Source organism: Typha angustifolia, chromosome 11, assembly GCF_048772165.1.
Source record: "Typha angustifolia cultivar Huaian chromosome 11, ASM4877216v1, whole genome shotgun sequence".
NCBI classification, from domain to species: Eukaryota; Viridiplantae; Streptophyta; class Magnoliopsida; order Poales; family Typhaceae; genus Typha; species Typha angustifolia.
Window position 1 is genome coordinate 14,315,465 of NC_133249.1, and position 14,323 is coordinate 14,329,787.

General features: G+C 37.0%; 2 protein-coding genes across 6 annotated transcripts; one reads left to right on the forward strand and one right to left on the reverse strand.

Moving 5' to 3' along the window:
* The first annotated feature begins 374 nt into the window (after positions 1 to 374).
* Positions 375 to 4,939, forward strand: LOC140769502 (F-box protein SKIP31). Its single transcript, XM_073110206.1, has 9 exons — positions 375 to 553; positions 650 to 781; positions 875 to 948; positions 1,058 to 1,133; positions 2,635 to 2,745; positions 2,927 to 3,101; positions 3,198 to 3,322; positions 4,029 to 4,089; positions 4,426 to 4,939. The coding sequence occupies exons 1-9, from the start codon at positions 458 to 460 to the stop codon at positions 4,494 to 4,496; spliced, it is 921 nt and encodes a 306-aa protein (XP_072966307.1). The 5' UTR covers positions 375 to 457; the 3' UTR covers positions 4,497 to 4,939.
* Positions 4,940 to 5,418: 479 nt separating this feature from the next.
* LOC140769501 (protein FAR1-RELATED SEQUENCE 5-like) lies at positions 5,419 to 10,577 on the reverse strand. Of its 5 annotated transcripts, none has more exons than XM_073110202.1 (6): positions 10,365 to 10,577; positions 7,938 to 10,104; positions 7,740 to 7,839; positions 6,365 to 6,842; positions 6,213 to 6,255; positions 5,419 to 5,675 (listed from the first exon to the last, which is right to left on the reverse strand). In XM_073110202.1, the coding sequence occupies exons 2-3, from the start codon at positions 10,085 to 10,087 to the stop codon at positions 7,815 to 7,817; spliced, it is 2,175 nt and encodes a 724-aa protein (XP_072966303.1). In that variant the 5' UTR covers positions 10,088 to 10,104; positions 10,365 to 10,577; the 3' UTR covers positions 5,419 to 5,675; positions 6,213 to 6,255; positions 6,365 to 6,842; positions 7,740 to 7,814. The 5 variants fall into 5 exon arrangements, with proteins under 5 accessions (XP_072966303.1, XP_072966305.1, XP_072966306.1 ...); XM_073110204.1 differs by having other exon boundaries at positions 6,213 to 6,290; XM_073110205.1 differs by having other exon boundaries at positions 6,213 to 6,842; positions 7,938 to 10,065.
* Positions 10,578 to 14,323: the final 3,746 nt, after the last annotated feature.

The window sequence follows — 14,323 nt, forward strand, 5'->3', positions numbered from 1 at the left end:
TAATAATGTTTGTACTACAACTATATTTGTTCAATAGGTTAACTCTATATTATTTTGGGCAAAATGATTAAAATATTATGCTCTAATTTTCCACTATTAAATTATTATAATTAAGTGCTAAATTTGTGACTTATTACTTTGAAATAAGATTATTATATATTTGTTTATTTTTTAGGAACCTGAATTCCACCTATTTTCCGATTAAATTTAGATCTAATTCGACTTCAGTATGATTACTTATGCATTTAAAATTGATGATAAAATTAAATAGAGATAGATTTAATCTTTGTGGGTATACGTTGATGACGCCCTTTCCGAAAGGTAATCTTTTAGCAATATTCTGACGCATCTGATAGTGCCGTTCTAAACGCACCGGAAATAGCACCCATTTTGGGGCCCCACCGAGACCCAATGTAATATTTCTCGTCTCATCGTCCTCCCCCTTCCCTTCGTAACTATGGCGGATCACGTCGGTGACGAAGGCGAGGACGACGAAGTCCTTGCCCACTTCCTCGAGTCCCAGATCCTCTCCGGGCCCCCCGAACCTGACCAGGTTTGCTCTTCTCATCGCCTTGCGGATCTTAGGGTTAGGGTTTGCTCCCGTTTTTTATACGCTCCCAATCTTACGGTTAAGGTTAGGGTTTTGTAGGAGGCGGCGAAGAGGCAACGGTTGGACGGGGAGGGCTCGCATCAGAGAAGTAGAGCGCAGATCGACACCAGCCTCTTCAGCAAGATACCCCCCGAGCTCTTCCACCACATCCTCAAATTCCTCTCTTCCGAGGTTCTTCTTGCTGGCGGAGTTGTTTCTCTGTATTTGGAATCTGAATTTCGAACTTTTATCGATGATTTTGAGGTTTGTTGTTTATAATGGCAGGACCTTATCTCCTGCTCGCTTGTATGCCGGTTCATGAACCTCGCGGCCTCCGACGAGAGCCTATGGCGACGCTTGTGAGAAAAGAATATTAATGCTATTTTTTTTTTTGGTTATAATGTGAATTATATTGTCGAGTAATTCCCTTTTGTGTTGCAATTTGTGGGTTTCATGTATGGGTATCAGATATTGCATGAGGTGGGGTCTGACCTCTTCCACTGGGAAGCTACGGGCATGCGCTTGGAAGAAGCTATATATCCAGGTAGGGAGTTTCCCTTGTTGTATATGCAAGTATATATATTCTTATGCCTTTTAGATTATGATTTGTTCAATTAACTACGCAAAGGAAAGAGAAGGTGAAAGCAACAAAAAAAAAGTGAAGGCATGATTTTGCGACTTCCTTTTTATTGTTTTACTAAGATTATTATTTGTTACTTTAACCTGTTTCTATTTTTTAATTCTTCTTCTTTTGTGAGAGGATCCTGCTGTGGCCTCAAAATATGAGAGTAAATGTATATACGAAGTTGTGTATAGGATTCTTGTTGGTACGAACTGGGAAGGCACAATATATGAAAATTGTAATCCTCCTGGAAGTTGCATTAACTGACAAATATTCTGCAAGATTTTGAAAAACAATAATTGGTTTTTTTTTTTTTTCTCTTCTGATCTGTGGGGAACATGTACTTGACAAACCCAGTCTTTGGAATTGCATAAGGAGCTTACTGGTGAATGTAAGTGAAAATATCAAAAATCAAAATGTTTCTTATGGACGAATATGTTATATCTTATTCAAATTAATATTATCTACATCACCTTTGTCATCTTTCTCATTCCTTCCTTCTGAAAATGTCATCAGCAGTTGTATTTTATCTTCATCGTTTGATAGCATGCTGAGTTGCTTCTTGCTTGCCCATATTCTTTTTTCTTTCTATCACTAGATGTAATACTCTTGTATTGTTTTCCTTACTTTCTTGGTTCTAGAAGTACTTTTTAAAAAGAGGCATCTCTTCCTGGTCTGTTTCATAGTTTTGTGTTTCTGATGTTTCTTTTTAAGTTCCTAAGATTGTCTATTTATTGTTTGGGTATTTGGTAATTACTTAGCCGGTGAGCACAGAGTTCCTTACCCTTTTAGTACCTCACAACCATAATGAACAAGTTTTGTGGTGGTATCTTCTATTTTTTTCATTTCAAAGTTTGGACACTTGCAAGAAATCCACGCTGTTTCCAACAAATGTTAGCAAGACAAGTTCTCTAATTAAAAAAGACAATAGATTGAGTATCCATATTTTGCAGATGTCTCATCTTACATATTCTTTTTCTTTTGTGTTCTCAAAATAGCTTATGTAATCTCGTTGTAGAAACAATATTTCCTGGACCTGGATACAACTGTATGGACAAAAGTTAGCTTTGTTATTATTTTTTCCTCTCATATTATTCATTCATCAGACATGCTTTCTCAATATTGTGAGGATCATTTGTGCTTTAATGATTGTTATTTTCATTAACCTGTCCATTTATTTAAAATTGTGGCTTGTAATGTATGTATGAGTGCCATGCTCCATCTTTTGAATGGGAAGCATGAACTCAAGTAGCATATTGTCTATTTTCCTTCTGCACTATTTTCTTCTGCAGTTTTCTTGCAGTAATATCAAATATGTTCGAAGATTGTCTATCACTTTTTCTTGGAACTTTAATATACTCATTATGAGATATTCAGATGGATCATTGTAACATAGTGCCTTATCCCAGTTTCCCTTTTCCAGCGCGATCAAGAGGACATGGTAGAATTTGTGAGGAACACTCCATCTGAGTTTAAGGAGTACTACATACAGATGCAAGCAGCAAAAAGAAGCCAAGCACCACTTCCAACACAAGTATATTTAACCTTTTACTTTTTCAGATATCTTGCAGTCTTGATGCTTTTCAGTTACAAAAATTCATGGTCTAATTTCTTCGCAGCTGATTGAGCTGATAGTAGATTATCGTCTCCGGTTATGGAGATCTACCTTTTGAAACCCTATTTGGAGAAGCTAACAGTCTTCTGACATTTTGAAGGTCAATGATGATGGAGTTATTCTTGATAGAACAGTAGCTGATCAAGTATCTATATGGAAAAGCAGCAGAGGTCTTACTGATGAGGCAATTATAGGCCATGTTTGCTCTGGAAATTCATGCTCCTACTGTCAGATTGGAGATGTTTTTATCTGTGAGAAGACTGGTCGTGTTCATGGTATAATTACTAGCTTCCCGTTAGCCACTTCAAGCTAGTAAAAAGGAAAAAAAATAGTGCACCTAATTATACAGCTAACCCATCTACTGTCCACAGTGTGTGATGATACTTGCCGTGAAGTTATCTTGGACCAGTCTAGTGGACTTCTGGTTTGCACTATATCTGGCCACTGTTTTGACAGTTGGCTCTCCCCCGAAGAGGAATCAGATAATTCTGATGCTGTAAGTTCAAAGAGAAATATCATTGACTTTTGGTGTTTGTCTTTCTTGCTGCTTTTCAATAATTAATTCCTTGACTATAAGACGAGACAAGAAAATAAGAAAGTAAAATCATGCTGAAATTTAGAACCTTCATTCTCATGAAGCTGCATAATTGTAAAGCATGTGATTTGTGTGTTGGAAAATCCCATTACTCATTCTGATTCTACAGACCAACAACAATGGACTTTGACTCAGAATTTTGTTATAGTAGTTTGGAAAGAGCCAACTTAGTAGTCTATTGAAATGTTGCGGCCATCAGTGAGGTTTGGTGAGTTATTATTGACCTGGCTATTTTTGGCCTGGCATTGCCACTATTGTTGTTTATATTTAACCTCTATAAAAGATGCTATAGTCTAGTCACCTTGTGTTTAGTGACAATGATGGTTCCCTTTTGAGGAAAGCCTCTTTCTATATGCATCATGATCACTGAATTTAATTGTTATAGAAAATAAATTACAAATTACACAAACTTCTATGCTTTAGAGTTTCATCGTTTGCTTGATATGACGGAACCAAACAAAAGAAAGAAATTCACCAGCATGCAGGTCTACCATATCTGATCAGAAAATTGAACCCTGTTTGTTGGTAACTTTACCTACTCTTTTCTTTTGATCATAGAGATTTTGTCATCTAACTATATTCTTCTATGTTCCCCTGTACATTTCAGGATCAACAACAAGGTGGTGTAACAGATGAAGCAGAGCCCTTTATGGGATCTGGACGATTTGGTATTGGCTAACTTCCCATTTATTTTGTTTGTATCTTATCTATTTCAACATCTAAATATCAAATCTGTCTAGAGGTCACTTACCTAGATGTAGATTTGGCATTGTACAAATAGTCTCGCCAGACTCCAGCAAGAATTGCATACATCTTGCCTCCTACTTCTCAAAAAGAAAATTAAAGGAAAACTGTAAAGCATGAAAAGTTAACCTCTCCCCTTAGGACAGGGCAGATGAAATAGTGAAAGGAAGTGTTGTGTGGAATGTGAAGTGCAGATTCAATTGATGATGTCTAGCTATGTCATTTCTAACTGTTAATGGTTTTTATATTGTTTTAAACAGCACGTGCCTACTTGTTGGGTTACAATTGCGCGGACGAGAAGGAACTAAAAGCAGCTTTACGGTTCTGCTGATCTATCAATGGGACTTTGGTGCTTCACCTGATAATGCAGCAGTTCACCTTTTCGGTAAAGTTGGGAAATCAGGTAGCTGCATTGAATCGTCATGTTTTTATCAAGGTAAAGCTTTGAAATTCCTCGGTAAGACAAGTCTCCGTAGTCCAATTACGAATCAGCTCAATCTTTGCCCTATGATTTTGTAGAATCTCAATTGTAATCAGGATATTGATGATACAAGTGAGGATGAAAATTAGTTTTTATGTTAAGCAAGGGAACAATTGTCATACAATGACTGGATAACTGCAGCATAATGTATTATTCGTGAAAGATGTACATTCTGCCCCGAATCGGGATATCAATCCTTCTTGGGTTGCTGTGTAATTTATATGAACTACCATTTGTATCTAATATCTCTTGTTCATTAGATGCAATATAGTGCCAAGGTGAACTTGTAGCAATTCAGATAAGCTATTTGAACATCTTTCTTCTTGCCAAAAATTTTCTTTTCTGCCAAAGAGGTATGATCGACAATGAGAATATGATATAGGTAATATTATTCATTACAGAGATTATATTCCTCATCATAATTCATCTGACTTTTGGTAAGCATTGCTGATGACTTCGCATCAAAGTATCTAATGTCCATATTAAATTGTCCCAGATCCTTTACAGTTAAAAAATCTGAATCACCTATTGAATTCAAATTATTCAAGCACGTTATTTTGTGTATGAGAATAATTAAATATTACATATTGTTCATCAAAGCAGGCATGTTCATGAACATGAAAAGGTGCAGTTCAAGCAAGTCCATCATAATGCCTCTCTTTGGATTTGATGCCTACTTTGGTGCTGCATGATAGTTGTAATTATTTTGAAATATTTGAAAGTTAATCAGTAGTGACTTTTCTCAGGTGAGGACAAACAAAACACGTATATATTTAATTGTTCAAGCATTTTGCAGCTTTCTGGACCAACAAAATTGGATCAGATAAAGTACAGCTTGAGAAAAAGAAAGAAGAGTACAACTTGGAACTTAAGAAGGCTGAAACCTAATCATTGAGAAACATAGTATAAAGAAGACTATGAACTTGAAACAGATGGCCAGGTCGTCTTCGGATGTTGGAAGCATTGTTCTCTCCATATATCTTTAATACATCATTCATCTGGTCCCCATGTTATGCATCTGATCAACAACTGCAACCAGCAAAATACAAGAGTGTCAATGTAATAGTTTTCCGAAACACGATACAAAAATGTAAGAGAAAATGAAGATGGATGTTAAATCATCCCAGCGTCAGGTTATTCATAGTAAAAGTTCCAGGCAACGAATGGATAACTTTCAAAAATTTATCTATACAAGACTTCATTCTTTAATCTGTAGTTCACATTGTACGAAGTTCAGAACCAATGGTTGCTTTACTAAGACTAGAATACCTACATTATTATCAGATTTTGCAATATATCTCCCACTAGAAAATAAACTAAGAAATAAATTAGCAGATATGAGCATCAACTTAAGTAGATACTTCTGTTCATGATTTCATGACAAATTATTTCACTGAGAGATCTGAAAGGACATCCGAGAATCTTTTGTACAAATGTACAACTAAGTAACTAACAGAATGTAAAGGATAAGAGGTAAAAGGGCGACAGGAATAGAAAGCTCAAGGAAAATAAGTAGCTGGCTAGTATAGCATCCTCATATCATGATTAGTGAATAAAGTACAGCACCTTTCATCTTCCTCTGGATTTTTCTTTTCTGCTAACCATGCTCCTGCCATAGAAATGGAAATAAGAGGAAATACAAAACTGAAGAAAAATCAGGTCTAAATCAGAGAAATTGCCGAATAATAACGTAATAAACAAATTCTGTGCTCTTCTACCTCACTCCAACATGTAATTCCTATTCCACACCTGAGAAGATTTGGCCACTTCAATATCCCATGCCCTCCCTCCTTATGAGAACAAAACAATACCTGACACTTTAGAGTCCTCCTCATGTATAAAAGGCACACACTCATGGGAGCCTATCTTTCTATATAGTAAAAGCTTGCTGATCAAATTACACAATAACAAAAAAGTATATCTTTGTACAAGGCAAACATAGTAAATACTCCACCAAGTCACCGAAAGTGGCAGTCGGAAAAGGTGATAACACCATCACATTTTGGCAGTAACCAATGTGTGCCCATCAAATAGAGAAATACTCCTCAGAAACAGACCAGAAGTATCATAGAGAAAATCATTTCTCACAAAATTTTGCCTAATAATATAAGTGGCAAGAATGTCCGCTGACTGCTAGAGCATGCCAGCCAACTGATAAAGGTTTGGCCATCATATTCTGTTTCTCCCAAATGAAACCTGCCAGAAAGTTAAAAGTGCAAATACACTATAATAAGATTTACTTAACGTAAAATCAAGGAAATGAATCTTGATAATGAAAAGTAATATTAACTTCTTGAACTGATACATAAATAATAAATTTAACTGATTGTTTCTCAAAAGTCAGCCAGCTCAGAAAAATGATCAATTGTTGGATGCTGCCAACTGCCAACAGGATCTGTTTATATATCCATCAGTCAGCTTGTAATGATTGGAATCTGGCTTCCCATATGTTCCTCTAGAAACAAAGTCCATGTACTTGAAGATGCTTAAAGTTGGAGTCCACTTCATGGTAAAAATCATTAAGATAATGATGCCTTCTAATCTTTTAGCTTCCTTCTTACAGGTTAAATAATCAGCAATTTGTCTACGTTCTGAACATCAATGAAATTATTACTAACTTATTTGATCGAGCAACATGCTTGCTACATGATTTATTAGTTATCATCAAGAAATATGGCCTATAGAGGAGAAAAAGAAAAGAAAAGAAAAGAAATCCTTTCTCATTTCAACTGTAGGAATATACAGTACATACTTGGTCTATAATATTTACTCATACTTGCACATATCATATCCTACTCTTCAAGATGTTGCTTCAAGTACCCTTCAAATTCATACCTTGTATTGATTTCCATGCTTCAGAATGAGAATTAATAAAGATACTCAATGGCTAGAATATCTAGTTAAATAGATTATTAAGATTAGTGAAGTTCTTATAAGGGTCTGTTCCATATCTTACTCATTCATGGCCACAAAAAGGACATACTCATACAAGACCACCAGTTGTCTTGTAAACAATAGCCATGGAAGATGTAAGGAGACCTGTTTTAGATGCAAATTTTATTAAAGTGTACGTACAGAAGGAGTCTTCCATACCTTGAACAAATCCTAGAATAGCACCTTCAGCTGTGTGTACCAAAGAGTATTTCCAATAACAAGAAAATGAATCTCTCAGTTAAGTGAATTGCCATTGTCTCTGGAAAAGTTTTAGCATGCAGGGAAAAGGAAACAAAAAGTTAGTGATATATCCATGTAACATGAGTTATCAGAGAAAAGTACAATGGTGCTCCTTACAAAGAATCATCTTTGACACTTCTTTTATTTCTAGCAACATCATCTTGTTGAGCTACTCTTGCTGGCGTCTTCTTTGGTTGCAACTTTGGCAAAGGCATTTTATATTGCATCTTTTGTAGCCTTGCAAATCTCTGCATATTTTGCTGTCCCTTCCTCTGCATGCTTTTGGCAGCAACAACCTCAGTTAATGCTTTCTGAAGTGCAACCTTTGCAACCTTGTATATGTCTGAAGATGTTGCACCCTCCATTCCATATTTCACAGCATCAAGACAAAGATCATTGTACCAACCAACTAGACATTCTGGGAAACTAAGCCCTGACTCAATCACTTTCTCATCTAGACCAATACTGCTAGTGGCGTTCCTAGTCCAGCGTTTCATGATGTACTTCTCTGGGATAGTCCTTACCCCAACTATCAAAAATACTGTCAAAACATGCCTACACAAAATACCAAAATACTCAAACTTGCAACATGTACAGCTTGCATTTCTGTCAGATGCAGTGAAACTGACAATACAGCTCTGACAGTTGGCTGCTATATTGCCCTCATCCTTCACAACACTATACTTGCTGGTCAGCCCATCCTCGATTTTATCAACAAAATAACCTAGAGACTCAACAAACTCCTTCTGAAATATGTCAAATACAGCTTTTGTGTAAATACCAGCTGCTTGTTTTTCAATAGGAGAGGGAGTTCTCAGAATAGGTCTTGTATATGCTGTAACAAAATCTGCCTGGGCTTCCTTTTCATACTGATAAGCCATGGCCTGATCAAACCGAGCAATAAAGACAAGTAGCGATGTTTTCATATTGAAATTTTTCTTGAAAAATTTGTTCAAATTTTCAGATCTCAGAGAAGAACATAATTCGGGAAAGAATGTGTTCTTTTGGTACGCTGGAGCCCACTGTTCTCGGATTTTATAAAGTGATTGCAGCCATGGATTATCCCACAGGTTATATTTACCAACAAGGTACTCCCAACGAGTATCAAAGTCTTCAATTGTTTCTGAACCATTAACGCATTCCTTCAGATCACTTTTCAACGTAACGTGTTTCAGATAAACATCAGCAAGTTTCTGCTTGCACCTACTTAATATGTGCCACTTGCAAAACCGGTGGCGTGTATTACGAAATACTCTCATAATAGCTCCTTCCATAGCTTTATCTCTGTCAGTAACTAATAAGTCGGGATGGCGCCCACCCATGGCTGTGAGCCATGTTTCAAACAGCCAAATATATGAACCCTTAGTTTCATCCATTAGCAAGCAACATCCAAAAGGTACACTCTGCAAATGATGGTTCACTCCTCTAAACATCGCAAATGGCATCATGTACTTGGTTTTCTTATATGTCGTATCAAACGTGACAGCATCACCAAAATGTTGGTAAGCCATCCTAGCCTTAGCATCAGCCCAAAAGACATTTGTCATACAATTGTTATTGTCAACTTGAATTGCATAAAAGAATGCAGGGTTCTCAGCTTGCATTTTCTTAAGATATTCTAACAAGCCCTGGGCTTCTCCGCCTTCCCCAAATGGGTTTACTCTGATCCCCCTATTGAAGTTCTTCAAATTGTCAAAACCACTACTTGACTCACAAAGTAGCAATCCAGTATTTTCCGAAGTAATAGCCCTATCATTGCATTGCTGGACTTTACTAGGCAAGGCAACCATATGGGTGTGTTCAGTGACAAGCTTTGTGACAACCCATTTCCCATGATCCTTACGAATTACCTCTATCATCGCCATACAGCCTTCCCTCGTGGTCCCTCGCTTCCTCTTCTTCTTACCATCATCATAAATGACCCTCTTAGAATGAAACCCCTCCCTCGTGCACACAAACCGTCGCATGATCACAGTGTCATCCTTCCTGGAGCGGCGAGACTTGTTCATACGAACACCAAAGCCCACATGGTTGGCATAGGCTATGTAGTACTCCTTTGCGGCCTCGTCAGAATCAAACTCCATGCCAATGGATGGTTCTGCCATGTCAGAACCACCCAAGTGAAGAAGCTGAGATGGGATTGTTGCGTTTAGCTCAACCCCAAGAGCACCGAGAGCTAATGCCATGTCTGGGTCAGTGGTGCTGTCGTTGAGATCCATGTTACCATCTCTTGCCAACCCATCATCTTCACATAAAGATCCCTCCATGAGAACACAAACAACTTCTGTGCCAATTAAGCGCAGAAATAGAGATACATCAAGCAAGGATGGAAAAAAGCAACGCAAAATCCGAGCTTTTCAAAGGATACGAGAGTAACGAACAAAAACATTAAGAGATGTAACATTAAAAGAGCTTGCTAATGCAAAAATTCGAACTTTCCAAAGGACAAAAACACATCAAGAGAGATAGTTGACAAAAAAACAAAACATATTAAAATAAGAAATTAAACACATATTCTCTCCGAACAAAGAGAGGGAGACTTACCCAAGGAAATCGCTATTATTGTGAGTTAGAATTCGTCGTCCTGGGAATAGAGAACCGACTATCGCGCCAGAAGCCAGAGGATTCGAATCGATCAAGGACGATTGTTTCTCGCACCTCCTCCTCGTTCAATCTAGGGTTTTCCGAATCGCCGAGAGGAGAGATCGTGAAAGTGATGAAACCCAAATACGGCCTCGACGAGTTCGATCGGCTTTGGGCTCGGAACTCGGATAAACCAACTCAACGAATTAAACTCGCGTAAATTATTGCATAACAAAAATGACGAAATATATATATATATTAAAAAATCCTTATAGTTTGCAACTCTTTGTTATAATTACTCTTTTACCAAAAATAAGTAAAATTTTAGAATTACTCTAATATTTTTATTGTGAATATTATTCTTGTAAAAATTGGTCGAAATAAATACAATTTTTCAACTCTCGTTATTCAAATCTGTTTCCATGCAAATAAAGATATACAAATAGATAATGGTTGAAGAATAACATTCAAATTAATATTCCATATGTTATTGATTTTAAAATATTATAAATATATTAATATAAATTTTTATTTTATTATATATATATATATATATATATATCCAAATTTTGTGTGTATCATTTGAAATTTATGAGAATGTATCATTTGAAAGAATATCTATTGACTATTATGTTTTTAAGCATAACTTGTCACAGTAAAGTAAGCTTATTGAGAATAATGACAAAATATTTCGTATATAAACTTTAGGTCTTGCAGTTGACTATGATTGTTGAAGTTAAAAAAAGAACAAATATAAAGAAAATATTGTTAATATTAGTCCAGTTGGTAATGCTGAATCCTTCATTAAGCTAGCTAGCCAGGCATGCTTAATGAGAATTATATTAAATTATGATCTCTAAATCAAATAAATCATAGGAGGAGGAAACTTAGACAATCAATGCAAGCCACCCACTGTAGCTCATTTTTGATGTTATGGAGAAGAATGCTAAAAGCCTTATATTTGGGACATTAATGATCATTAACCTCTCTTTGTACATATTGACTTGATGGTCATCAACAACCTTTGACTGCTATGAGTTAATTATGTAGGTTACAACACACTAATTGCACCTGGCTCTTTTAAACAACATTAATTCCAAGAATTAATGAAGAAAAGTGCCCAACTTAATCATCGCCTCCTCCTTTCTAGTACAAACTTCACAAGCGAATACACCATGATAGGGTAAAGATTAAAAAAAAAGTGTTGGAATATATGGAGATAACAAACATAAGAACAGATCGATAATCTTGCAGAAGAGAGGTGAAGCAACATCGCAACAGGCAACAGTTGTAGTCAAAAACACAAACAAGAAGCAAACAATAATTAACAAAAGGATCTCTTCAGTGTTTTTTCCCCCTCTCAAGCACTTTCAATCTCATATTTCACTACATGAGAAAGAATAAACGGACTCATGGATCTGCAACCTGATGAGGGTCGGCTTCGACGGCACCGGCGACGTTGTTATGCCGGCTCGACGGACTCGACGGCGGAATTGGAGCGCCCTTAATGAGGACGTTGCAGCTCTCCATCTCAACGACATGATCACTGGTATGTTCTTGAGCAGCAGTAGCAGTAGCAGTACCCTTCAGTATCTCTTGGCTTGATTTTGGCAATGCACCAGTATTGCAGGTGGAAGTGAGGAAGGAAAGTGAGAGGAAGAAGAAGAAGAAGAAGAAGTACTTAGAAGCCATGAGACAGAATAGTTGTGTATCTATTCTATAGTGGTCTGTAGTTGCTTATGTTTGCAAAATAGATGCATGTCTAATATTTGAAGCACAGTGAGTTAATATGCTTAGTTAGGTCAAAAAGAGAAAGTTCCTGTTTTTCCCTTTTGGTTTAAGTAGTCATTAATTAAGAAGCAGAAGGAGAAGGAAACCTGAACCGTAGGATGATATCTTTTAATTAATAGTCAACCTGCCAAAGAAGAAACGGAAGAAGATTTGTATATATATATATAGAGAGAGAGAGAGAGAGATTAATGAAGCAGAAGCAGGTTTAAAAGCTTGCAGACAGAATGGAATATTAAGATGCAGCCCATGAATAGAATGCTATTTATAGAGGGAAATTCTGCAATAAAGTTGTAAAATAGTTGATATGAAACGAGGAGTTTGACTAATTACATTGTAATTTGTTTTATTTAGATCATAAGTAAATTATTTGGATTATAAATGGGTTAATATGATCTGAAACATTTAGCTTAAATGGGTTATTTTTGAGTTAAATAAGTCAGTCAAGTTAATCAGTTTATGACTCAAATTTGACGTCCATCTAATGATATCAATGTAATCCCATGGTTACTCACAATTATTGAATACATATAATATGAATAAGATAGTGGTAAAATTATACTTCATATCTATATTTATTTTTCGGATGCAAAGATATAAATTGGATTCTGAATATATTCATATTTATATTTCGAAATATATAAGAGCTTGTAATATAATTACTTAAACCTATAAACAATCAGTAAACATATGCATTCATATACAAGTATATAAAAAATATTTTATATGTAACTACGTTTATTATATTTTAAACTAAATGATACGTGGATATTCTATATAGAAAAATCTCGATCCGATAGAACTCAAGACACGGAATCGGATTTGGGACGGATTAAATCAGACCCGTTTTCACCCGTACCAGAAGCTAACCGAGTATCCGATTCGCTAGAAGTCCGCATTTAAACAAACCATTTCCCTCTCCCTCTCTCTCTCTCTCTCTCTCTCTCTCTCTCTCTCTCTCTCTCTCTCTCTCTCTCTCTCTCTCTCTCTTTGCTTCAATGCTTCTCTTGCTACTTTTGTTAGAATGGGAGGTTCTTGAACATTTCTGTGGGGATTCCTCATGTGGGTCTTGAATGTTTCTTGCATTCGTCGTTTAATTCTTGGAATTGGCTTATCACCCTCTGCTTCAGATGAACAACTACAAGAAGCTCTGCAGGATGGAGAAGAAGAGATAACAGAGGATGTCCAGGGCCCATCGCCTCCTGCTTCTGATGAACAAGCAGGAGAAGGTCTGCAGGATGGACAAGATCCACCCGGGGATCCCATTTTTAACATCGCTGCATCTTAACGCATTGGTCACCCCTTCGCCTTCTTTATATTTAAGAAGGGTGGTGGTTGTCGGTTCCTTCTGCAGTCTGAATACGATGAACTGTATGAAAGAGATGATGTATCACTTCCACATCAAAGAACAGAAGTCGAAGGTTTGGCCAGTTCACCGCCGCCATTGTCGAAAGAAGAGACGACAGAGGATATGCAGGATTCCTCCCGGCAGATGATGCCGCGATGAGAATCGTCAGAAGAAAATTCCGATGTTTCATCACCAGTTGTTTCAGATGAACCAACACTAGGAGTTGTGGCAGCTTCACCGCCATCTTTATCGCCGGGAATAGGACCATCATAAAAGAATTCCAACGGCTCATCACCAGTTGCTTCGGATGAACCAGCACTAGAAGTTGTGGCTGCTTCACTTCCATCTTTGTCGATAGAACAAGATCATTCAGAAGAAGAGGAAATAGATGATAGGCAGGGTTCATTCCCGCATATGACGCTGCAAAAAGGACCATCAGAAGAAAACTCCAGTGGCTCATCACCAATTGCTTCAGAAGAACCAGCACTAGGAGTTGTGGAAGCTTCACCGCCATCTTTGTTGAAAGAACTAGATGATTCAGAAGAGGAAATAAAAGATATGGAGGGTTCATCACCGCAGAAAACGCTGACGAGAACCATCACAAGAGAATTCCAGTGGCTCATCACCAGCTGCTTCAGCTCCATCTCGCCGAAAGAAGAAGATGATTCAGATGAATAATAGGCAACAGAGGATATGGAAGGTTCATCACGACCGGCCCTGTTTGATAATGATGATGCCTTACCATCTCTTGCAACTGCTTCTTCACAGTCTCAGAGTGCTCGAT

Excerpts from the sequence above, each read along its gene's own strand:
- LOC140769501 (XM_073110203.1), bottom strand. The coding sequence starts at position 10,087 with ATGGAGGGATCTTTATGTGAAGATGATGGGTTGGCAAGAGATGGTAAC. Across the intron at positions 7,840-7,937 it reads AGTGTCAAAGATGATTCTTT|AGACAATGGCAATTCACTTA; the intron begins GTAAGGAGCACC and ends AAACTTTTCCAG.
- LOC140769502 (XM_073110206.1), top strand. The coding sequence starts at position 458 with ATGGCGGATCACGTCGGTGACGAAGGCGAGGACGACGAAGTCCTTGCC. Across the intron at positions 3,102-3,197 it reads GAAGACTGGTCGTGTTCATG|TGTGTGATGATACTTGCCGT; the intron begins GTATAATTACTA and ends TACTGTCCACAG. Across the intron at positions 4,090-4,425 it reads TATGGGATCTGGACGATTTG|CACGTGCCTACTTGTTGGGT; the intron begins GTATTGGCTAAC and ends TGTTTTAAACAG.